We start from the raw sequence: 26058 nt of genomic DNA, 5'->3' as shown, positions 1-26058 counted from the left end.
TGCACATTGGATAAATAAACAAATGTTCACTTATTAAGTACTGTCCATGAAACTTCACAAGGATTTTTCAGGATGAGAAAGACATTCCCAAGCCTAAAGTGTAAGTAAGAAGAAATTTTAGCTTAGACAAGTGAACTGACTTGCCCAAGAGCACAATGTGTGCCTGCATCTCAGGAGGAGTTTAAGGAAGAGGCCAAAGTACCCAAGTATTCAGTCCACGGCTCCTGCTACTATACCGTAAAGGGAGTGAATAAATACATCTTCTATAAAGTGTTTAACTCCGAGTTGAAGCCTAACTGCTAAACTCAGCACGGGATGAGAGTGAATAGGAAGGAAAGAGGGCCAGATAAATTTTTATTTCTTGCTCCTATAGAAAGCCTGGGAGGACCTTTTCTTTCAAGTCCATCTGACTCAAACCTACATAACTCTTTGTTCTAGCAGCCTGTGAGGAAACCTTGAGCTACTGTGATCATCATCAATACAGGAGGCATCTAGAACTGGAAGCCAGCCAGCACACAGGACTTGAGAGGGAAAACATGAAACATTTAACTGGTACAGAAGTTGAGCGATTTGTCTTAAACTTAGATTGTATACTGAATTATGGGTAGTCTTTGTTTTGTCAATAACATGTAACAAAACAAACAAACCTTTTCTTTTAGGGATCTTTAGAACACTGAAATCTCAGATGTTATAAGACATGTAAAGACAAAAGACGCCATCAAACTACAAGACATCTACAGAGACCCTGACTGAAGCAGCCTCAGTAATGGTAGTGAGAGCAGTTCCAGAGCTTGGAGGTCATGCAAGCACTTGAGCTGGGTGAAAAGAAGCGGTCCTAATAAATCAGATTATTCCAGCTGGGAGCCAAAGTTGGACTGCATCTGTTCCTCCCTATGGGTCCCACAGGACGCTGGGCAATCACTGTTAAATTAAGGGGATAGAACATATCAGGAGGGCTTATATCTAGGTTCAGATCTCATCTGTCATTTTCTAACTGGGTGCATACTGCTGGCACATCACTCAAGTTCTCTGAGCCTTAGTTCCCTCCCCTATAAAATGAAGCTAGTGCCACCTACTGAGTAGTTTGGGCTCCCTCTTAGGGTACAGAACTGAATCAGTCAGACTTGAGAGGCTAATCTAAGATAAAGTGATGAAGTGCACAACAGGTACTCAATACATCGTAATTTTATCCCTGATTTTTAATTATAATTAAACATAGTTAAGAACTTGGGAGATTGGGGTGCCTGGGTGGCTCAGTGGGTTAAAGCCTCTGCCTTCGGCTCAGGTCATGATCCCAGGGTCCTGGGATCGAGCCCCGCATCGGGCTTTCTGCTCTACAGGGAGCCTGCTTCCTCCTCTCTCTCTGCCTGCCTCTCTGCCTACCTGTGATCTCTGTCTGTCAAATGAATAAATAAAATCTTAAAAAAAAAAAAAAACAAAACTTGGGAGATCACAGCTCTTTCTTCCTAACACTCCCTAAAAAGTAAGGAAAAAAGGGAAAATTATATGCTCAGTATCAGAAAGTCAAATGCAATGACATATGAAATCAGTTTCTCTGAGCATCAGCTCCCTCCATTCTAGAAAGAGCAGAAAGTCTAGAGACGTAAGCGCCTAAAGATCCCTACCACGGTGGGAGAAGAGTACTCAAAAGACACTGAGTAATGAATGCTGAGAAGATTTTTCATTGAGGAAACACTTAAGAATTCTTTCCAATAGATAAACACTACATCTAAATATAAAAAGAATGACTACAAATAAAGGCTATACATGAAAAGTCTACACGAACATCATACTCAATGAAAAACTAAAAGTTTTTTCTCTAGGATCAGGATCAAGGCAAAAATGCCCATTTTCACCATTTCTCTTTAACACAGTACTAAAGTTCCAGCCATTGCAATTAGATATGTAAAAGAAATAAAAAGCATCTAAATCAGAAAGAAGTAAATTATCTCAGTTCACAGATGACATGATCTTATAAATAGAAAACCAAAAAAACTGTTAGAACAAAAGAATTCAGCAAAGTTTCAGGATACAAAATCAACACCAAAAAATCAGCTGCATTTTTATATAGTAACAGTGGACCTGGAAAGGAAATTAAGAAAACAATCTCAGTTACAATAGTATCAAAAAGAATAAGATACTTAGGAATAATCCTAACTAAAAGGATGAAAAGACTTTAACAGTGCTGAAAAAAATTAAAGGCATACTGGGGTGCCTGGGTGGCTCAGTCATTAAATGTCTGCCTTTGGCTCAGGTCATGATTCTGGGGTCCTGGGATCAAGCCCCATATTGGGCTCCCTGCTTGGCAGGAACCCTTGCTTCTCCATCTCCCACTACCCCTGCTTGTGGTTGCTTGTCTCGTTATGTCTTTCTCTATCAAATAAATAAATAAAATCTTCAAAAAAAAAAGAAAAAAGAAAAAAGAAATTCATAGATTAAAAGACAATTATTGTTAAAATATCCATACTATCCAACGTGATCTACAGATTCAATACGATCCCTATCAATATTCCAACAGCATTTTTGGCAGAGATAGAAAAACAAAATCCCAAAATTCATATGGAAATCCAAAGAACCCCAAATAGCCAAAACAGTCCAGACAAAGAACAAAAAGCTAGAGGTCTTACACTTTCTGGTTTCAAAACATATTAAAAGTTATAGTAACCAAAAGAGCATGGCACTGGCATGAGGACAGGCCTATAGATCAATGGAACAGAATAGAGAGACCCCAAATAAACCCACGTATATATAGTCAAAGCTGCCAAGACTACGTAAGAATAGTGTCTTCAACTAGCAGTACTGGGAAAACTAGATATTCATATACAAAAGAAGGAAATTAGATTCTGGTCTTATACTTCATACAAAAATCAACTCAAAATGGGTTAAAGACTTAAATATAAGACCTGAAACTATCAAAGTCCTAAAGGAAAACATAGAGAAAAAGCTTCTTGACATTGGCCTTAGCAATGATTTCTTCAATATGATATTCAAAGTACAGGCAATAAAAGCAAAAATTGACAAATGGAATTACATCAAACTAAAAAGCTTCTGCAAAGCAAACAATCACAAAGTCAACAGGAACGTACAGAATGAGAGGAAGTATTTGCAAACCATTTATCTGATAAAGGCTAATATCCAAGAGATATCGGGAATTCCAACAACTCAACAGCAAAACCCCCAAATAACCTTATTTAAAAATGCAGCACCTGGGTGACTCAGTGGATTAAGTGTCTGCCTTTGGCTCAGGTCATGATCCCCAGGGTCCTGGGACAGAGCCCTGCATCAGCCTCCCTGCTCAGTGGGTAGCCTGGTTCTTCTGTATCCCTCTGACTGCCACTGCCCCTGCTTGTGGTTTGCCTCTCACTCTCTCTCTCTCTGTCTGCCAAATAAATAAATGTAGGGTGTCTGGGTGTCTCAGTCATTAAGCATCTGCCTTCGGCTCAGATCGTGATCCCAAAGTTCTGGGACCAAGTCCCCCGTCAGGCTCCCTGCTCAGTGGGAAGCTCGCTTCTCCCTCCCCCACTCCCTCCCCATTTGTGTTCCCTCTCTTGCTGTGTTCTCTGTCTGTCAAATAAATAAATAAGATCTTTAAAAATAAATAAATAACATTAAAAAAAATTGAAATGGGCAAAAGGGACACTTGGGGGGTTTAGTCAGTTAAACGTCTGCCTTCGGCTCAGGTCATGATCCCAGTGTCCTGGGACTGAGTCACGCGTCAGGCTCCCTGCTCAGTCAGGAGACTTTCTCCCTCTGCCTGCCGTTCCCCCTGCTTGTGCTCCCTCAACCCCTCTCTCCCTGACACATAAATAAAATCTTTAAAAAAATAAATAAAAACGGGCAAAAGATTTGAATAGACATAAAAAAAATACCTTCTCCAAAGACATGTAAACAGCACAACCAACATGTATATGTACAGATGCTCAATATCACTAATCAGAAAAATGCAAATCAAAACCATAATGAGGTAGTGCCTCACAACTACCCAGAATACCATTGTCAGAAAATAAGAAATACCAGAGAAGATACAGAAAATTGGAACCCTTATGCACTGCTGGGTGGGAATGTAAAATGATAAGGCCACTACGGAAAACAGTATAGAGGTTTCTCAAAAAATTAAAAATAAAACTACCGTATGACCCAGTAATCCCCCCTTCTGAGTATTTACCCAAAAGAACTGAAATCAGGATCTCTAAGAGATATCTGCCGTCCTACATTTACTGCAGTATTATTTATAATGGCGAAGAGATGGAAACAATTTTTTTTTTAAAGATTTTATTTATTTATTTGACAGACAGAGATCACAAATAGGCAGAGAGGCAGGCAGAGAGAGAGGAAGGGAAGCAGGCTCCCTGCTGAGCAGAGAGCCCGATACGGGGCTCGATCCCAAGACCGAGATCATGATCCAAGCCGAAGGCAGAGGCTTTAACCCACTGAGGCACACAGGCGCCCCAGAAACAAATTTTTAAAATATTTTATTTATTTATTTGACAGAGAGAGAGAGAGAGAGAGAGAGAGATATCACAAGTAGGCAGAGAGGCAGGCCTAACCCACTGAACCACCCAGGCGCCCCAGAGATGGAAACAACTTAAATATCTGTTGATGGATTAATGGATAAACAAAACATGTATATAAATACAACAGAATATTTAGCCTTAGAAATCCTAGCATATGCTACAATGTGGATGAAGCTTAAGGATATTATGCTAAGTGAAGGAAGTCACAGAAAAACGAATACTGCATGATTCCACTTACATGAGGTATCAAAAGTAGTCAAACTCTTAGAAAGAGGAAGTAGAATGGTGGCTGCCAGGGACAGGGAGAAGGGCAAATAAGGAGTTGTTGTTCAATGGGTATACAGTTTCGGGGCGCCTGGGTGGCTCAGTGGGTTAAGCCTCTGCCTTCGGGTCAGGTCATGATCTCAGGGTCCTGGGATCGAGCCCCGCATCGGGCTCTCTGTTCAGCGGGGAGTCTGCTTCCCCTCTCTCTCTGCCTGCCTCTGCCTACTTGTGATCTCTGTCTGTCAAATAAATAAATAAAATCTAAAAAAAAAAATGAGTATACAGTTCCAGTCATAAGATGAAAAGGCTGTAGAGATCTACTGTATAAATGTACGTATAGCAAATAATACTGCGCCATATATTTAATTTGTTAAGGAGATAAATTTCATGTTATATGTTTTTTACCACACACACCCAAAAGAACACATATGGGTACAGACCAAAATAAACTAATTTTTATTATAACATGAATAAAAATGTTTATTTATTTATTTATTAAAAATATTTTATTTACTTGACAGATCACAAGTAGGCAGAGAGACAGGCAGAGAGGAGGAAGCAGGCTCCCCAACTGAGCAGAGAACCCAATGTGGGGTTCGATCCCAGGACCGCGGGATCATGACCTGAGCCGAAGGCAGAGGCTTTAACTCACTGAGCCACCCAGGTGCCCCAAAATGTTTGATTTAAAAAAAAAAAAAAAGACATGAATACAGCACATGCCCACAGCCCGACTGAGTGCATATATGTGCTAGGAACTGTCCCATATTTCATTGGCATATGTCTCAAAATACCTACAAATTCCTGTCTTTCTCTCATTCCCTCACATTCAACTGGATAAATCCTATTAATTTTTCCTATTACATCTCTCCTGAATCTATTCTCTCCCCTTCAAACTGTACTACCATTGCCCTACTTAAAACCACTATCTGTATCTCTTAGCTGGACTGCTGTAAAATCTTTGAACTGCTTTTTCCTCTGCTTCCAGTTTCATGGACATTTACCCAGCTCCTCAGAAACCACTTCTATTGCTAGAATGATCTTTCTTTTTTATTTTTATTTATTTGACAGAGATAGAAAAAGAGAGCAAAAGCAGGGGGAGCGGCAGAGGAAGAAGGAGAAGCAGACTCCCAACTGAGCTAGGAGCCCAATGCGAAACTGGATCCCAGGATCCTTGGATCATGACCTGAGCCGAAGGCAGATTGCTTAACTGACTGGGCCACCCAGGTGCCCCTTTCTTTTTTAATTGTAATTTTATAATTTCTTTTTTAAAAGATTTATTTGTTTTAGAGAAAGAGAGCATGTGCATGGGGGCAGAGGGAAAGGGAGAGAGAAAATCTTCCTTCTGAAAAAGGAGCCTGATGTGGGCTTTGATCCCACAACCCTGAGTTCATGACCTGAGCTCATGGGTGAGTCACTCAACCATTGAGCCACCCAGGTGCCTCTAGAATGATTTTTTAAAAATGCAAATCTGACCATGTCTCTCTCTGCTTAAAAGCTTTTAGTAGTTGCCTCTTGGTCTAGAGCAACAATCCCCGAGGCATGGTCCTGCTCACTGGTGTGCTGAGGGATTCACTTGTTGGGTCATGAACAGATCCAATTTTCTACCTTCATGAAGTTCTTCTGCTGGCAAGTGAGAACAAGTTGGTGTAGGCTGGCCCTACAAAGAATTTACCTAAGAAGCTATAATCAAAAGGCCATTCTTTAGAGAACAGATTCCACACTAAAGGAATCTGCCTTCTCTTCTGCCGCTCCACTATATGTGCCCAGTGCTCCAGCCCAACTCCATCAACTTCCTGTGAGTCCTTAAAGATTCATCTTGTGGTCTTTTTACTGTCTGTTCTGTCTAGCAGTAATAGAAGATATTTGGCTCCACAACCCTTCCCAGCATAGCTAATTCCTCCTTTTCCTTCAAGACTCGGTTCAAACTTTACCTCTTCTATGAAGGCTTCCCTAAATGTCTTCAGTTCCCAACCATGTTCCAATTAAAAAACAAAAAACAAACAAACAAAAAAGAAAGTCCCTCCTTTCTGTACTCTTTGGGCATCCTCTGTTACCATTCACTATATTCGGATGTCTAGTCACACATCTGTCTCTCCCACTAGACTGAGTTCACAGTACAAAGGACCTTCACACAGTAAGTACTATTTAAATATCGGTGGGATAGAATGGTTATTATTAATCCTATTCTACAAGTAAGGCAATGAACTTCCCGCTGATGTATCTTTAGAGACATTGAACAGCAAAGTAGTCTTACTTATTTCTGCCAGGCTAAGTTATCAACAACCTTGAGTGACTGACATAAAAAATCCTCTGGATGGTTTAGAATCAGAATTAGATTCATTTCCTGTGAAATCCTTGGGAAGGGTTGAAGGAATCGCAAGAAGAGCTTTCATCATTATGTTGCACATTTAAGATCTTCAAAGCACTTTCATAACCAGGCTCTAAAAACCATTTTACAGTAATGAAAGCAAGATGGCTCCCCCCATCAGGAGATGAGAGGATCAAGGTAAGTAGCTACAGGAACATCGAAAGCACTGGGCTTCCAGAACAGGTCACAAGGACTGAGGCCTAGAACTCACCTGGACGGGCCCAATGCTCTTATTTCGGCCTCCAGGCATGCCATCTTCTCTGATTGCTGGAAGGAAACATAAGTCAAGACAGTCAAAAGCATACCCACAGAAATCTAAGCACAGAAAGAGAACTTACTTGGCCAAAAGCACAAGGTAGTAATTGGTGAAATCAAGATTAAAACAGAGGTCTTTCTGGACCCAAAGTACATACACTTTGCATTATTGTAGGCTACCTCATAAGCAACAGATTCTTCTGGGCCCCCAAGGCAATGGACACATACTGCACACCTGCAAACATTTAAAATGCTCAGCAAAGGTGACGGCGTTATTAATAGTCCTGTGCACAGTTATGAACATCTCACCAGGATGATGCATCTGAAGGCTTCAGTAAATTCAAAGAGAGGAAGAGAAAGAACACTTCCATTTTTATTATATTTTATTTTTTTAAGATTTTATTTATTTATCAGAGAAAGAGGGAGCACAAGCAGGGGGAGCAGCACACAGAGCAAGCAGAGGGAGAAGCAGGCTCCCTGCTTGTGGGACTCGATCCCAGGACCCTGGGATCGTGATCTGAGCTAACAGCAGATGCTCAACCAACTGAGCCACCCAGGCGCTCAGAATATTTCCATTGTTAAAGAAAGTTTTTTGGGGGGCACCTGGGTGGCTCAGTGGGTTAAAGCCTCTGCCTTCGGCTCAAGTCATGATCCTAGGGTCTTGGGATTGAGCCCCGCATCGGGCTCTCTGCTCAGCAGGGAGCCTGCTTCCTCCTCTCTCTCTCTGCCTACCTGTCTATAAATTAAAAAATAAAATCTTTAAAAAAAAAGAGTTTGAGTCTAATTTTTAGGATGAGGAGAACAGATTTTTTAAAAATTAACCAACATTTTGATCTGGCTGGTTTCTCCCTACAAAAGCAGTCAATAAAGGGGTGCCTGGATGGCTCAGTCGCTTGAGCATCAGACTCTTGGTTTTGGCTCAGGTCATGATCTCGGGCCCTGTGTAGGGCTGTGCATTGGGTGTGGAGTTTGCTTGGGATTCTCTCTCTCCCTCTGCCCTATGTCCCCACCCAACGTGTGTGTGTGTGTGTGTGTGTGTGTGTGTGTGCGTGGAGAGTAGCAAGAGATGGAACTTGGAAGTTGAAGAGGCCAACTGGGACCAGATCAGAGATAGCCTTTAATGTCAGGGTAAGAGTATGAACTTCAGCAGAAGCAGCTGAGGGTAAGATGGAATGCAGAGGATGTGGTCAGGTCGGCATTTCTGAAAAATCTTTGTGATGGCTGCTGTGGAGGCTAGCTTGGAGGAGGCAATGTTAACAACAGAAGATAAGCAAACAGCATCATATGACAGTAGCTCTGCTATATATACATATACATATATAACTAATACACCTTCTTCCAAAAAAATTAACATGAAGAATCTAGAAAGTCCTTGGGGGCAGGATTGAGGGTTCTAAGCATAACGCTCAGTTCCCGTGGTAACTGAAAGTCTAAGAGGAAGTTCATTTTCCTTACACATTTCAGAATTAGACAAGCTTGTCTAAATCCCATTTTGGGGGCACCTCTGTGGCTCAGTCTGTGAAGCGTCTGCCTTCAGTTCAGGTCATGATCCCAGGGTCCTGGAATCAAATCCCACACAGGTTCCCTGCTCAGTGGGGAACTTACCCCTAACCCCACTAGTGTGCATTCTCTCACAAAAATAAATACATTAAAAAAATCTTTTAAAAGCAAATAAATCTAGTTTTTGCCTGGTCTGTGTAACTACAGGCAAATTTCTTCACCTCAGTTTCTTGAAGAATAAAATGGGGCTACTGGACCCTATCTTATAGGTTTTACTGGGAATTACATATAAAATAACATAGCTAAATCAACAAGCATAGTGCCTGACACATAAACTAGGAATTCAGTAACTAATCCTTCCCTCTAACCAGCCTCTTTTCTATGTACACAGTAATTAAAAAAACCAAGGTTCTATTCCCAGCTTTGAGGGAGACTTAACGTCTTCATCTGTGAAATGGAGATAACATAGTCTTCTTTACAAGGCTGCTGTGAATTCGGAGTGGGAAACATTCACAGCTTATATTAGAATCAGATGCATACTGGTTTTTGTCTGGAGATCTCTTTCAACCTAACTGCAAGCTCTAAAAATCCTTAAAATTCCCTCTCTGCTGTTGTAGAGTCAATGATAGACTTTAGACACTTCTATACCAATACTGAGTTTTCTATGTCTTTGCCTCAGCTCACAGGTGCAGAATAAAGATCTATCATCAGCAGATCCAACACTGAATACATTTTACTTGATATCTCACTCTCACTGTATTGGAGGTGAGGAAGGAACTTAACAGGTTTTTCTTTTCTTTTTTTTTTTAAGGGCCACAAATCTTAAAGATTTACAACTTACCAATTTTTTGTTCTGATATTTAAAAGCTCATGTTATCTCTCAACCCTCCCACCCCTTGGACTAAGGAAACTCACATATGATGGACATGTACTGTGTTTTAGGTACCATCTTGTATAAAACAAACCCATGAGGGAAGTGTCAGTATAACTCCCATTGAACGAATGAATATAAGGCTCATAAGAATGAACTATTTTGTTTACAGTAACAGAAACTAAACAGCAGAATCAGAGTTGGACTCCAGACTATTAGATTAAGACCAGGCTTCTTTCCACAACTACTTTTCCCCATAGTATGTCTATATATACCACGGCTGCATAAACTCTTAATTACACTACCCTTAAAAAAAAATACACTGATTTTCCAGCCACTGAGGTGGTAAAAAATTCCCTTTGAAAATTAACTTTGATTTTCTTAAAATTTGATTTAAAGAAGAATATAGGGGCACTTGGATGGCTCGGTTGGGTGTCTGCCTTCAACTCAGGTCAGGATCCCTGAGTCCCAGGATCAAGCCCCACATCGAGCTCCCTGCTTGGTGGGGCATCTGCTTCTCCCTCTGCCCCTCCTCTGGCTCGGGCTCACTCTCTTTTGCTCTCTCTCTAATAAATAAAATCTTTAAAAATATATAAAGAAATAAAAAACAGTACTGGTTTAGTCAAAGATGGGAAAATCTGTCAGGATGGCATGAAACTGTCTGAAGTGTGGGAAATAATACAATGTGTCACAACGCCCTTGTCAAAACAAAAACTTGGATCACAGTTTAAAGCTTATAATGTATTCACATATATGGTATCACATTTGATTCCTGGAAGGTCTACATTATTATTATCCTATGTAGTATAGAGATGAAAAAGCCTGAAGCTCAGAGAGGTAAAGGGACTTGTTCAAGACCATTCAGGGAAAAACTGACAGAGTGGGGAATTTTAGCTTAGGTTTATATGTATTTTCTTAACTACTACTTCTGTAGCAGTTTCTGTATCTTAGCTGTTTCTAACTTTTCTTAACTCTGATTCTATATGCTATACTGGTCTAAGAACAAGTTTCTCAACAGGGCTGAAAATCTTTCTGATAGTGAACTGATCTAGAAAAAAACAAAAACAAAAACAAAGGGCTTCTGGGTATAAGATCACAGGATTGGTTTTGCTGTATCTCTTATCCAGGTCTGAGTGGCAGCAGCTATAGCTCTTCTACCTGCTTAAAAGAAGTACAAATACTTTTTCTGCTGTAGAACTCATGTATCTACCATTTCTCACTTAGGCTTAGGCGGCCGAACCAAACCCCAAAATGGAAAGGAGAGTAAGATATAAAACTAACTGTATCAAAGTCCTGCTCAAAATGCATTGGTGACTCCCTTTGGTCTTTGGGGTCAACCCCAGCTCTCTAGCCTATCATTCAAGACACTCCAATGATCTGGTTTTTCTGGGGTTCCCCATCTTCATCTCTGCACACGTTGTTGCCTGTACCAGAAGGTGGGGAAGTCTGGCAACACCACCTTATCCAAGTGAATCACCAAGTGATTCAAGTCAACGTGACCAATAGCAGGGCAAAGCTATACCATGCACTCTTGATAGAATGCACAAAAGGACCCAACACCGTCGTTGTGGCATTCTCGGAAAAATGCATAACTTGAATGTACTGGGAGCAAACTGACAAGACCAAGTTAAGGAATATTCTACTTGTTTTCTTTGAAATTAACAACTATTCAAGACAAAAAAAAAAAAAAAAAGGATGAGGAATCATTTCATATTAAAGGAGATCGAAAAGACATAAAAGCTAAATGTAATGCATGACCCTGGACTGGCTTCTGGATCACAAAAAATACACTGCTATAAGGACACTGAAATAACTGGTGAAATTTGAATAAGGTTTGTTAATTAGATTACAGTTTATGCCATGTTAAAGTTCCTGTTTTTGACAATAGTACTGTGGTTATGTTAGAAAGCAAAGAGGAATGAGGTCTTTAACTTCCTCCCAAACAGTTAAGAAAATACAGATAAACACACACACTTTGCTCTCACCTTCTATTCTCCTCCCTCCTTTTCTCTCTCTCTCTCATGCTTGGAGAGAGCAAGAAGCTTTTTTTTAAAAAGCTCTTAAGGGATGCCTGGCTGGTTCAGTCAGAGGAGCGTACAAGTCTTCATCTTGGGGTTATGACTTCTAGGCCCACACTGAGTGCAGAAATTACTTAAAAATACATACATACATACATACTTATTTAAGCTTGTAAGGAGCATGAACTTCTATGCCTTCAAGATTCTGCTCAAATATTCTCTGCTTGGGACTTCTTGGTGCTCAATTTGAATCCTGGTACAGCAGTCGGGCAATGCTACAGAGTTATTCTCACGATGCCATTCTATAAACGTCAACCCCTTCAAAGAAGTTTTCCTTAACCTTTTTACTTTTTAACGAGTTAACTAGTAAGTTATGAGAGAGTTAGTTTAAATTTTCTCAAATAATTTTTTTCCACATTAATTTCTGCACTGAATAAATTCCCTCGTGAGGTTCAATGTAACTTCCTCTTGCCTCAGATGAAATTAACAGTATTTCCCCCATTCTGCTTCATGCTCTGCCCCCCCCCCCCTACTAGAGTAAATCCACCAAGTCAGAAAGCATCTTACCTAACTTGGTTAACTGGTGAAGGACAGGAGGAACGTGGGACTTGGCATAGCCCTTGAGGGCCACACTCACTAATAATGGGGGGGAACAGAAAAGGAAATAGACAAAGATAGCTCAAGGTACTAAGGGCTATGGCAGAGGGCAAAAGGGGCTATGGAAGTCCAGGAGGGTCAGCTTTCTGGTTGAAGGGTGGTGTCAGAGAAAGCTGATTAGAGGATGTTACAAAGAAAAGCTGAGCCCCCAAAGGAAAGTGTATATAACCAAGTAAAGAGGAGGGGGTAACTCATTCCAGGAAGACGGAACCACATGTGCAAAGCCCCCCAAACATGAAACATCATTGAGTTTTTGGAGAATTAGGATGGATTGTGCATTGCATGGGGGGCAGCAAAGGGAGAAGGGATGAAGCGACTGATGCCAGAGTCAGAGGGGCTTTGAAAAATCATTCTGAGGAGCCAGTATTCACCCTGAAGGCTGCAAGATGGGTGAGCAGTTGGTGTCTGGGGGGTAATGGGGTAGTAGTGAAGATGGACAGATGGAACTCAGCCTCTACTCACCACCCTTATTTAAATTTCCCTCAAAAAAAAAAAATAAATAAATTTCCCTCAATGTCTTGCTAACTAATTTCCTGACTAGTTACATTCCAGATATGAAGATGTATCTCTGTCTGGAGACGAGGGACAAGAGAAGGCTGACTTACACATGTCAGCTGAAAAATTTTTGAACATTTAAAAAAGTTTTGAGGTATGTTTAGACTTACAGAAGAGTTGCAAAAAAAAAAAAAAAGTACAAAGAATTCCTATATACTCTACACCCAGCTTCCCCATCAGTTAACATTTTACATAACCCACAGACTATTCGTCAAAACTAAGAAATTAACTTTAGCATAATAATACTGATCAAAGTATAAACTTAATATTCAGATTTCTCCACTGATGTCCTCTTCTGTTCCAGAATCCAATAATGCATATGGTTGTCATGTCTCCATAGTTTCCTTTAGTCTTTCCTTGTCTTTTGTGACCCTGACATTTTTGAGAATATTCTGCATAATGTCAGTTATTTTAGGGGTACCTGAGTAGCTCAGTTGGTTAAGTGTCTGCCTTAGTCTCAAGTCATGATCCCAGGGTCCGGGGATTGAGCCCCATATGAGGCACCCTAGGGAGCCTACCTCTTCCTCTCACTATCCCTGCTTGTGTGCGTGTGTATGTGCTCTCTATCAAATGTAGTCTTTGAAAAAAAAAAAAAAAAGTGTCAGTTATTTTGAAGAATGTCTTTCAATTTCGGTTTGCCTGTTTCCTCATGAGTAGATTGGGAATGAATCCATCCCTGTGTGTCTATGTGTCCTTACTGTTATCCTATCAGGGGACATATGACAGCAGTGTACATACACTGGTGATATTGACTTTGCTTGCTTGGCTAAAGTGGTATCTGTCAGAATTCTCTACTGAAAGTTATTATTTTTCCCTTTGTAATTACTAAATATTCTGGGGCTATGCAAATAGTTTAAAACTATGCTATCTTATTTTAGCATCCATAAGTCAATCCTGTCTACAGCAATTGTTACTGTTTTTTTTAAATGGTGATTTTCTATTTCCCTTATGCCTTCTATAAACTTATAATTTTTCTATGAGAAAGAACTGTCACTCCTCTATTTATTCAGTTAGTTCTATCAGTATGAACTCATGGATATTTTATTCTTTGGGTTATAAACAAATACATAGTTATTTTGTTGCTCAAGTTTTTCCAACTTTGGCTACTGGAAGTGCTTTTAGGTTGACCTCTCTGACCTTTTGATAATCCTTTAAAAAAAAATACAGCACATTCTAACTTTCTGGCATCAGAAAAACACTCTAGGCTCCTCTTATATTTTCCCTGCCTCAATGCTTAAATCAACCCCTTCTCCAAAGAGTCCTTATTCCTTTTACTGATATTTGGAAACCAAGATCTGGTTTTTCTAAATCTTTTTCCCTAAACTTGAGTACATACTGATGCTTCCAATCGAGCATCAGAGGTTTCAGCTCAGCCTTCCCCTTTCCTGATTTATAACTTTTTTCTCTGATGTGAGAAACCTAACTCTCATCATCAGTATATTCACTTGTTTGTTCAGCTCTAGTATACAAATAAAGTAGTGACAGAATTCCCAACCCATAACCTTGAGAGAAATACATTTACAAACTAGAGAGCTTTGTTTGTATACAGTTTTTTGTCTTCAGCCCTACAGTGTACAGTATATAGTTAAAACACTATTTCCCAAGGACAGATCCTTTCTCCCCCATTCCCTTGAGTGTAGCTATGTGATTCATTGATCACAGTCTACATTCTGTCTTTTCCAGATATACTGGTTGCTTTTAAGCAAATTTATATACGGTAAAATTCACTTCTTTAGTGGTATAATTCTATAGGCTTTGACAAATGCATAAAATTATGCCAAACGCTACAGTTCCATTTGGGACAGTTCCACCAATCCAAAAATATTCCAGTGGCAACTGTAATTTGAATTCTGCTTTCTCAGCACCAACCAGGAGGTGGCAGGATTTCTCTCCGAGAGGCAGCCTTCTCAAGGCACCTAAGCCTCTTGTAATGCATGAAAATGGACACAGAAGGCAGTTAGTTCCCACCCCTCACACTCCACGTGTCATCTTCTCCTGGCTATGGCTACAGGAATTTAAGAAGTTAAGCTTCTTCTTCCCTGAAGTAGGAGAGTTTGGTTAGAAGCCCCAGAATCTCACACTCCAACTGAATAAGGAGGATGAATCATCAGAGAGTAGTCAAGAAGGCACCCCATAAAGGTGCTTTGATAAAATACGGTTAAAACAACAAAGCAAGACGAGAAAATGAGACCAAGACCAAATCAGATGAAAGTGGGTAGATGCCCACAGACCATCTCTTCAGGCATTACCTATTTGGTACTGGTGGGAAAGAGTGGGGAAGGGAGAGGACTTCCACGCAAAGGAAAGAACCTGAGCACTGGCAGGATAATGCAAAGCAGGCTTGAGGCACAGGAAGAAAGTTCCAGACAGAAGAGGAGATTAGAAATATAGGACAAAGCTGTTAAGCTTTTAAATGCTCTATTATAGGTATTTATCATCCAGTGAACACAGGGCATTCCATCATGCAAGTAGCTATGCCATTTGATAGACATGTTGTCCGTGTGGATAGTTAGATACAAGCTCTGCTTGATTAATAAACAAACTACAACTAATAATTATTATCAACATAATCACCACTAACCTATATACTGGTAAGTCATTTTATCCCTCCCAAAACTGCATCTATAAACTGAGGGTAATATTTTTTTAAAGATTTTTAGGGGTGCCTGTGTGGCTCAGTCGTTAAGTGACTGCCTTCGGCTCAGATCATGATCCCCGGATCCTGCGATTGAGCCCCGCATAAGGCTCCCTGCTCAGGGGAAGCCTGCTTCTCCCTCTTCCACTCCCCATGCTTGTGTCCCTCTCTAACTATCCATCAAATAAATAAAGTCTTAAAAAAAAAAAAGGCAACTCTTAAAAAAAAAAGGAAAAAAAGAAAAAGATTTTATTTTTAAGTTATCTCTACACCCAGCTTAGGGCTTGAACTCATGACCCCAAGATCAAGAACTGCAATGTTCTGCCAACTGAGTCAGCCAGGTGCCCCTAAATGGAAGGTTATATTTAATAATAGGTCTGTGCATATTCAATGGCATAATGGATGAAAAGTGTATAAGAGTTTTCTAATATAAATAGTAATCAATAAATATTAGGGTTATAAATAAATTATAAATGACCTAAATTCATCTTAATGCCCTTCTACATCTTTCTTACCTTTCTTCATAATGAGCAAATTTTCAAAAGATCCTTCTTATCCCACATATAGTAAAAAAAAGTCTGAAGAATATCTGATAGTCTGCATTTATTAATGTGACAAATCCAACTTGGATAGTTTGCTAAATCTAACTCCTACCCCTATACACTACTAATATGAACCCCCTAGTACCTTCCTGAGTAGATATACGTTGTCATATTTAATCCTCTAGAAAACTCTGAAAAGGTTAAGTATTACCACACTATTTTAAAGGTAAGATAATTGAGCATTAGAGACATAAAGCAAACTGCCAAAGGTCACAGAGCAGTCTGTCACCAACCTCTGCCTCCATTCTTTCTATAAACTATACTGTACTACTCTCCACTCTCCATGAAAATACTGAGTTTCTGACATTGGCCCTTTTCTCTTCTGTATCCAAGTTCTCTCTAGGTGATTTCTACTCGCTAACAAAATTTTACCATCTGATTGCGAACAGTTCCACAAACATCTACTTCAAGGCAGGACTTTTCACTTCAGTTCCAGTCCTACATACCCAAATTCCTCGATGGACATTGTATGTGTCCTCCTTAGATACTTCAAACAATGCACTGCCAAGGCCAACATTTTGTCCCACCCTGCTTTTTTAGCCTGGTAGGGTTTTTTTTTTGGCTGTTTGTTTGTTTTTTGTTTTTTTCCTGGTGGGGCCATTACTATTATTCCAAATCTGCAACTTCAACTTCTGATGCTGCCCAATACCCAGTATGTTACCAACTCCTATCAGGTAAGCTTCCCCACATCTCCCCATCTGTGCCATGACTTTTCCTGCGCCTCCCTCAGATTCTTCACACCTTTCTTCTGGACTCTTGCTCTCGGAAAGCTTCCCAATAAATCCCAAACTCTTCACCAACCTGGTTGCAGATTTCTGGGCACGCCTAGCCTCTTGAGTATGCCATGACTGTAGCAAGCAGAACGATACCACATTCAGGTGACATACTGCCTTTTTGTTTCTTCATCTAAAATCCCCACTTCCTGTCATTATGCTTTGAAAGAAGAACTAGTGGAGTATATTAATCTGAGTTAGGACTTGGTTGTTAATTGGGGTCTTGCCAATTGGAGCCTGTGAATTCATTCTCACAGAATCTGTAACATCTCACCCAGTCTTTCTCCCCACCTAGTCTGGGAAATCCCTGTAGGCAGAAACTGTGTCAAATGTGTTTTGGGGTTATGAGTACATGGTACAAGACCTGGCATATAGTGCAGGCCTGGGAAATGAAAAACTCCGAGGCTTAATAGCTAACCCTAAAGGTAAAGTGATGGTAACGTGGGGAGTCGAGCCACAAGCACCACTCACCCTTCCGATTCATCCCCATCTGGAGGCACTTGAGCAGGCGGCAATACTGGCACCTGTTCCTCTGCTTCCGAGACATGACACAGTTCTTGTCACGACTGCACCGATATACCCGCTTGTTGCAAATGCTCCGCTTGAAAAATCCCTTGCAGCCTTCACAGGAGATGATTCCATAGTGCAAGCCTGTGGCACGGTCCCCACAAATGAGACAGGTTCGTTGTTCAGCCCGATCATCTGGAACAGAAACTGAACATACTCAAGTTAGAACGCATGGAAATAATGGCTTTAAGCCTGCAGTTCTCAAATAAGCAAACTTGCTCTGGGAGGATCAAGAACATCGCTCTTTTCTGACTAACTGGTAAATAGGGGTCATTTTTAGAGCCTTCGTCCTAGGAAGAGACCCTTCCATCTACCTACAGGTATCACAAACACAGACTTTTTCAGAAAAACAACTCATGGGACGCCTGGGTGGCTCAGTTGGTTAAGCTGCTGCCTTCGTTCGGCTCAGGTCATGATCCCAGGTTCCTAGGCTCAAGTTCCGCATCCGGGTCCTTGCTCAGCAGGGAGCCTGTTTCTGTCAATGCCTCTGCCGCCCCCCACCCCCGCTTGTTCTCTCTCTCTCTGACAAATAAACAAATAAAATATTAAAAAAACAAAAAACCCCCAAAACCCCCTCTCCCTGGGTTTAATCATCAGTTGGACCAGTATCCAGGTCAGAAACTTAGGCGATATCCTTGACTCCTCTATCTCCCTCACTTTCCTCAGGCACAGCCCATCACTTACTTCTACCCTGTAGAAAGGAGATAAGGGTTACTGATAATTAATGTAGGTGCCCAGCAAATGGCATGCACCTAGTAAATGAAATCTGTAATTATTAGCCAGTGAAGAAGTTTTAACCAAGCCCAGCCAGCCAACCAACCAGTCTTCCACCTATTCAACAGATAGGTATTGGACAACTATTCTGTTCCACGCACTGTTGTAAGGCATGGCTACAGCAGTGAATGAAAGTCCCTGGGGATGCTTACGTTCCAGCAGAACATCTACTCTGTGACCAGGCCCTGTGTTCGGTACTGGGTACTCAGAAACAAGTCATCATGGTCCCCACAGTCAAGGAACTTACTGCCTCGTAACAAACAAGTTAGTCAAAGAGGAAATTCAGGCTGGAATACAACTCTCTAACTTCCTCTTCCCTTAAATTTCACTTACTCAGGATCAAGCAATTGCCAAATAACAGACATATGACAAAAAAAAATGCAGATCTGTGATGTCAGATCTCGCCAGCAGATACAAGAAACCTCCAAGAAAAGGTTTTGATCAGAGGCCAAGGCAAGAAACCAGAGATCCGAACCACGTTCCTGAGTAACAGGCAAGATATAATGATTAAGAACACAGCCCTAAGAGTTTGAGAAATCCTTACTTAAACCCCTGTTCTGACACCTACCAGCTGACTGACCTTAGGCAAATTAAGTTACTTCACCTCTCTGAATCTAGTTTCTTTCATCTGTAAAATGGGGATTATAATGGTACCTACATACATAAAGTATGCAGCACAATGCTTGGGCTACAATGGACATTTAATGACAGCCATTATTTTCATTAACATTGTTATCCTAACAGGTCCATGCTTGATGGGATACTAACATTCCTAAAAAGAAAAGCATTTGAAAGCAATGTTACAGGAGGAGCATGGTAGTGTACATAGGAGAGATGCAGAGAAGCAAGGAGACTACCATTTAGGCAATGTTTATTATATGCCAACTTTGAGATGTCTTTATGATCCCTATTTGTAGTAGGTTAGATAATGGCCACCCAAATATATCAGGTCCTAATCCCTGAAACCTGTAAATTTTTTCTTGTAAGGTAAAAGGATCTTTGCAGATGTGATCAAGTTAAGGATCTCGAACTGGGAGATTATTCTGGATTATAAAGGTGGGCCCTACTTGCAATCACACATGTCTTTACAAGAGAAAGACAGAGGAGATTTGATATAAACAGAAGAAGAGAACACACACACGTGCACGCATGCACACATGTACACACACAGGAGAACGTGATGTGAATACAGGCAGAAGGTAGCCAAAGCCAAGGAATGGCTTTCATTACAAGCTGGATGAAGCAAGGAATGAATTCTCCCCTAGAGCTTCTGGAGGAAGTGTGGCTCTGCCCATCTTCCTTTTCACCCAGTGATACTCATGACTTTTGACACTTCCAGTTCCAGAACTGTGGGAGAACAAATTTGTGGTATTTTTTTAACATCAGCACAGGAAACTAATACACAATATCTTTTTCATAAGGGTAAACAGGCATATATTAAGGCCCTTGCCCAAAGTCACACAGCAAATAGCAGGTATGCAAAGAGAAGCAGATACTAGGGAAACAGAGAAAGATACACGTGGAAAGAGGAATCACCTAGGTTCTTGAGGACTCTGTATTTCCTAGTTATAGACCTTTCCAAGCCTTTCTTCTTCTTCTTCTTTTTTTTTTTTTAAGATTTTATTTATTTATTTGACAGACAGAGATCACAAGTAGGCAGAGAGGCAGGCAGAGAGAGAGAGGGAGAAGCAGGCTCCCTGCTGAGCAGAGAGCCCAGTGCAGGGCTTGATCCCAGGACTCTGGGATCATGACCTGAGCCGAAGGCAGAGGCTTAACCCACTGAGCCATCCAGGCACCCCTCTAAGCCTTTCTAAGGCTTGGATGAACTTCCTAAGTATGGGTGAATTGGCATACCATGACAAACTGACTTCCCATGTCTTATAACACAATACCTTCTTTTCTTTTTTCCTTCTGGAGCTAACTTAAATGAGTTTTTGTTATTTGCAACTAAAAGAAATTTGGCTAAAATATAAAAATGGCCCTGGTGTAATAACAATTCTTTTTCCTTTCTTTTTTAAAAATGCAAAGGAAAAATAAATAAACAAACTAAAAAAAAAAAGAAAAGAAAAGAAAAAAGAAATGCAAAGGAAACTCAAGGTAAACATTAGGGCAAAGTTATAATAGAGAATTAAAAAACTAAATCAGGAAAGGCCAAACAGGCAAAAAAAACAAAAACAAAACAAAACAAAACAAAACAAAACAAAAACGGCCCTGGAACAGTACTCTGTGTGGACGGGATTTCCTAGGGGGCTGGGCTTGAGATGCTCAAAGGGCTTAGAAATAGAACAAACATGGAATGTTGTGGAAAAAAATTAGATTAGATACAGAGAATTTAAATTTTCTCATTTAAAATTCAAACCTTCAATATTATATATCCCCTTTCTATACACACACACACAAACACACATGTATTTCACATTCTACAATATATAGGATACATATCATACATATATACACCAGAAGTCTACTAGAATAGAATTAAAAATCAATATCTAGAAGAACCACACAATCCCTTTTTCCCTTTCTTCAGAGCTATGACCTCACTGAATATCGACCATAACTAAGTACCGTGCTATGTGTTGTGTCACATAATTCTCATAATCCCAAAGGTGGATACAACAGCTATCACTCTTTCTGTAATTGAGAAAAAGGAAAGCTCAAAAAAAGTTAAGGAACCTGTCTGTTTAGGAAGTGGCTGACCCTAGTCTGCTGATATCAGAACTGGAGTATAGTAACCTCTTCAGAAAGCATTTGTATGTCGTTCTGTGCAGCATCTGGATCCAGGGCAAAGGGCCCAGTGGACAATAATCAAATATAGAACTCTTAAGAATCTGGGGCGCCTGGATGGCTCAGTGGGTTAAAGCCTCTGCTTTCAGCTTGGGTCATGATCCCGGGGTCCTGGGATCGGGCCCCACATTGGGATCTCTGCTCAGGAGGGAGCCAAATCCCCCTCTCTCTCTGCCTGCCTCTCTGCCTACTTGTGATCTCTGTCGGTCAAATAAACAAATAAAATCTAAAAAAAAAAATAAATAAAATAAAAAAAGAACTCTTAGGAATCTGCTTGTGGGGGCGCCTGGGTGGCTCAGTGGGTCGAAGCCTCTGCCTTCGGCTCAGTTCATGATCTCTAGGTCCTGGGATTGAGCCCCGCATTGGGCTCTCTGCTCAATAGGGAACTTGCTTCCTCCTCTCTCTCTGCCTGCCTCTCTGCCTACTTGTGACCTCTGTCTGTCAAATAAATAAATAAAATCTTAAAAAAAAAAAATCTGCTGTGTCTTATAACATGGCTTCATCTTTTCATGAGCACTTAAAAGGCCACAATGAGATCAGAGATGTGGTGCGACTCTCTCCACTGATGGTCACAGATCGGATTCTCTTTGGGTCCTATGACTGCTTCTCTTCCACAGCTATTCTTACTGCCATTTTCTGTTTCTGTAAAGAGCACTGGTCTACACCACAGACCAGGAACTAATTCAGAAGGAAGTCTCTCAAAGGTACAGGAGAAAGGCCCTCTCCCAATCAACCGTGAAGCCTCTCCAAGAAGCATTTTACAAACTTCCCTCACAACATGTGGGAAAGGATCATAAAAACAGGAGAAGCTATTGCTAACTGACCACTTGGGTACCAGGTTCTGTGACAAGCACTTAACACGTTATTGTGGTGAATCATAAAAAATAAGTACCCTTATTTACCAGAAGAGGAAACTGAAGCTTATGAGGTGATACCACTTCCCAGTGGAAGCTGGGCTGGAACCCGTGAAGTCTGTGAACCTAATCATCACGTTCTGTGGCCAAGTCAAACCAATCTATACTATATGCAGGTAAGTCAGGCCCTTCCCTACTTAGGAAAAAAAGTTTAAAAAGTCAAGCCCTTTGTAAGTGAATAAATTGAAGCAGAATGTCCCAGTGGTGCCCTGCCAGATGTCAGATACGGATTTCTGCATCTCCTATTCTTGTAAAGGACCTGAAGGACACTTAAAGCATATTTGTATTCATTATCTCGCTTGTACCAGGCCAGGGCGAAGATTATTCTTACAGCTACCACAAAGAACACTTAGTACTAATTGTGTCCCATGCAACATTCAAGAACTTCTTACATGGATGACCTTACTTATTCATCACAGTAACTGAGAGTTATCATTATCCCCATATTACAGAAACCTGGAATCTTAGAGTTAAAAAGTACCTTAGAAATTGCCTTGATCAGACCTTTATCCGAGGCATGAAATCCCTCTAGGATATCCCAAAACAAGGGGTTGTCTTGCACTCTATTTACACATCTTTAGTGACTCAGTAAGGTACTTCATTCCATTCATTTCATTTTAGACAGTTTTAAGGATTCAGCTTTTTCTTACACTGAGCTGAAGTCTGTTAACCTGAAGCTTTCCCCACTGGCCTGAGTTATGTGCTCATGGGCAAAAAATAAATGTATAATCCAGGCACCTGGGTGGCTCAGTGGGTTAAAGCCTCTGCCTTCAACTCGAGTCACGATCCCAGGGTCCTGGGATTGAGCCCCACATCAGGGTCTCTGCTCAGCAGGGAGCCTGCTTCCTCCTCTCTCTCTGCCTGCCTCTCTGCCTATTTGTGATCTCTGTCAAATAAGTAAATGAATTAATTTTTTAAAAATGTATAATTCAACCTAGTTCATATACCAATCATTCAGAAATTTAAAGCTAACTGGGGTTCCCAACTGTAAATTTTTTCTTCTATTACATAATGAATCATATAGTATCAAAATTTCTTTAAGTATCCAGAACTGAATGGGGGTTGGGGGGGGTTCTTAATATAATTTAAGATTCCATTAGCTTTGTTTATGTTCCTTCAGCTATCAATACCAGTAAACAAACAATATTTATAATTACTGGTACTATAAAAATGCCACACATTTTATAATGGGCAAACTGAAGCTTAACGAGGTAAAGAACTTTCATCTTGGTTACACAACCAGTCAGCGGTAGAACTGGAATTTGAATTCCATATCTCTTATTTCCACACACTTAATTCATATCTGATTCATAGACATCTAAAGCTTGGAGTATTTATTACATATACTATTAACCCATGAAGTTCTCTCTCTCTCTCTTTTTTTTTTAAAGATTTTTCATCTTTAAAGTAATTTCTACATCCAACATGGGGCTCAAATTTACGACCCTGAGATTAAGAGGCATATGCTTTACCAACTGAGCCAGCCAGGGGCCTCAACCCATGTCTTTTTTTTTTTTTTAAAGGCATTTCTGGGCGCCTGGGTGGCTCAGTGGGTTAAGCCGCTGCCTTCGGCTCAGGTCATGATCTCAGAGTCCTGGGATCGAGTCCCGCGTCGGACTCCCTGCTCAGCAGGGAGCCTGCTTCCTCCTCTCTCTCTGCCTGCCTCTCTGCCTACTTGTGTTCTGTCAAATAGATAAAAATTTTAAAAATCTTTAACAAAAAAAAAAAAAAAAAAAAAAGGCATTTCAAAATTCTTTTTTTTTTTTTAAAGATTTTATTTATTAATTTGACAGAGAGAAATCACAAGTAGATGGAGAGGCAGCCAGAGAGAGAGAGAGAGGGAAGCAGGCTCTCCGCTGAGCAGAGAGCCTGATGCGGGACTCCATCCCAGGACTCTGAGATCATGACCTGAGCCGAAGGCAGCGGCTTAACCCACTGAGCCACCCAGGCGCCCCAACCCATGTCTTTCTTACTCCATTCTCAAGAAGGTAAATGTTGAACCCAAAGGTAGGACTTTGTATTTGTCCTTGATTAATTTTATCTTTATAAAGAATCTTTATAAATTCTGTATGTCTTTATATATCTTTATATATAAACATATTTTAATTTATATATCTTTATATAATAATTTATTTAATAATAAAATATATGATTATATAACACGTTATATATTATATAATAATACAATTTATAAATAAATTATTATAAATAATAATTCATATATTTATATGATAAATTGTGCATGGCCTGCTGAATCTTTAGGGATCTGGTCCACTCATTATTTCTCCCATATCCTTCTTTTCTCCATGTATGGTATTAGATTAATTTCCTTTTTATCCTTAAAACAGTACAGAATGTGGGGACGCCTGGGTGGCTCAGTTGGTTAAGCGGCTGCCTTCAGCTCAGGTCATGATCCCAGTGCCCTGGGATTGAGTCCCACATTGGGCTCCTTGCTCGGCAGGAAACCTGCTTCTCCCTCTGCCTCTGCCGGCCACTGTCTGCCTGTGCTCACTCTCTCTGACAAACAAAAACAAAAACAAAAACAAAAACAAAACACATACAACCTTAAAAAAATACAGAATGTGGCCTTTATTAGAGCCTCTTTTCCAACCTGACTTAACTGTTAACATTCTGGAAATGGATGCTCAGTTAGCTTTGTCTCTTAATTAGAGTATACACTCTAGTCTGGCTGACATTGCTCTATCTTATTCATAAAAATATCATGAATGGGGCGCCTGGGTGGCTCAGTGGGTTAGGCCGCTGCCTTCGGCTCGGGTCATGATCTCGGGGTCCTGGGATCGAGTCCCGCGTCGGGCTCTCTGCTCAGCAGGGAGCCTGCTTCCCTCTCTCTCTCTGCCTGCTTCTCCATCTACTTGTGATTTCTCTCTGTCAAATAAATAAATAAAATCTTTAAAAAAAAAAAATATCATGAATGACTATGTCCTATAACTCACTGAAATCTCAGATTCATACAGCATCTACAGCATTCTGATGAGTGAGACAACACAAAGGAAATGTTCATAACCATTCCTAATTCAGCACTGTTAATCTTTTAATTCCGTGTCATTAATCTGTATTATTCTACCTAAAATACAGCGGAAAGAAAATCAAGCAAATAAGTACTTCAAATTGGAGATTATGGATCACAGTAACTGTAGCGCTCATAAGTCAGTAAGAGACAGAGGAGTTGATGAAGTGAGGACTTGAAAAGTGACAGGTATTTGAAACCGTGAACAAGTAGTTCGCTATCTGCAAAAATAGCAATGGGTAAAAAATACTGTAGGAGAGTGAAGACTTCTTAATTTATCGGAGAAACTGAACGTTTATCTTGATCAGCAGTACCAGAAGGCCTCAGATAGTGAACTTTGAAAATACTATTTCCTACAAACATTAGCCCAGACTTCTTGGAGAAATGTTTGATTCCAGGTTTGAGTGTTGTTGTGCTACCTAAGACCAATAAGGGGGTCATGTCAAAAGGATACTGGAGGGGCGCCTGGGTGGATCAGTGGGTTAAACCCTCTGCCTTCAGCTCAGGTCATGATCCCAGAGTCCTGGGATCGAGCCCCTCATCGGGCTGTCTGCTCAGCGGGGAGCCTGCTTCCTTCTCTCTCTCTGCCTGCCTCTCTGCCTACTTGTGATCTGTTAAATAAAAAAAAAAAAAAAGGATACAGGGAACAACAGTGTGCCTGGGTGGGTGGCTCAGTTGGTTAGTTACCTGCCTTCGGCTGAGGTCATGATCTCAAAGTCCCGAGATCACGCATCTGGGCTCTCTGCCAGCGGGGAGCCTGCTTCCCCTTCTCTCTCTGCCTCTCTGCCTATCTGTGGTATCTCTTTGTCAAATTACAAAATAGGATATAGGAAACAACATAAAAATTCTCCCACTGGCCTAAAATGGAGCAACCTATGCATCAAAAAGAATAATGATAGCAATGGATTAAAACACTTCGAATATAAAAATCAATGCATTCACAATAATATTCAAAAGAAAAATCTCAATACTTATC

General features: G+C 40.5%; 1 protein-coding gene across 3 annotated transcripts in view; it reads right to left on the bottom strand.

The window, feature by feature from the left end:
* Window positions 1–26058, bottom strand: part of NR6A1 (nuclear receptor subfamily 6 group A member 1) — a 226702-nt gene that overhangs the window by 22190 nt on the left and 178454 nt on the right. For all 3 annotated transcript variants that reach the window (XM_059141058.1, XM_059141059.1, XM_059141060.1), the window contains 2 exons: window positions 17484–17726; window positions 7358–7413 (listed from right to left, as the gene is read on the bottom strand). In XM_059141058.1, coding sequence (XP_058997041.1) covers window positions 7358–7413; window positions 17484–17726 — 299 coding nt within the window. The remainder of the gene's footprint in view (window positions 1–7357; window positions 7414–17483; window positions 17727–26058) is intronic.

The sequence above is a fragment of the Mustela lutreola genome, chromosome 12, assembly GCF_030435805.1.
Source record: "Mustela lutreola isolate mMusLut2 chromosome 12, mMusLut2.pri, whole genome shotgun sequence".
NCBI classification, from domain to species: Eukaryota; Metazoa; Chordata; class Mammalia; order Carnivora; family Mustelidae; genus Mustela; species Mustela lutreola.
This window is presented reverse-complemented; position numbering and strand designations above follow the sequence as displayed.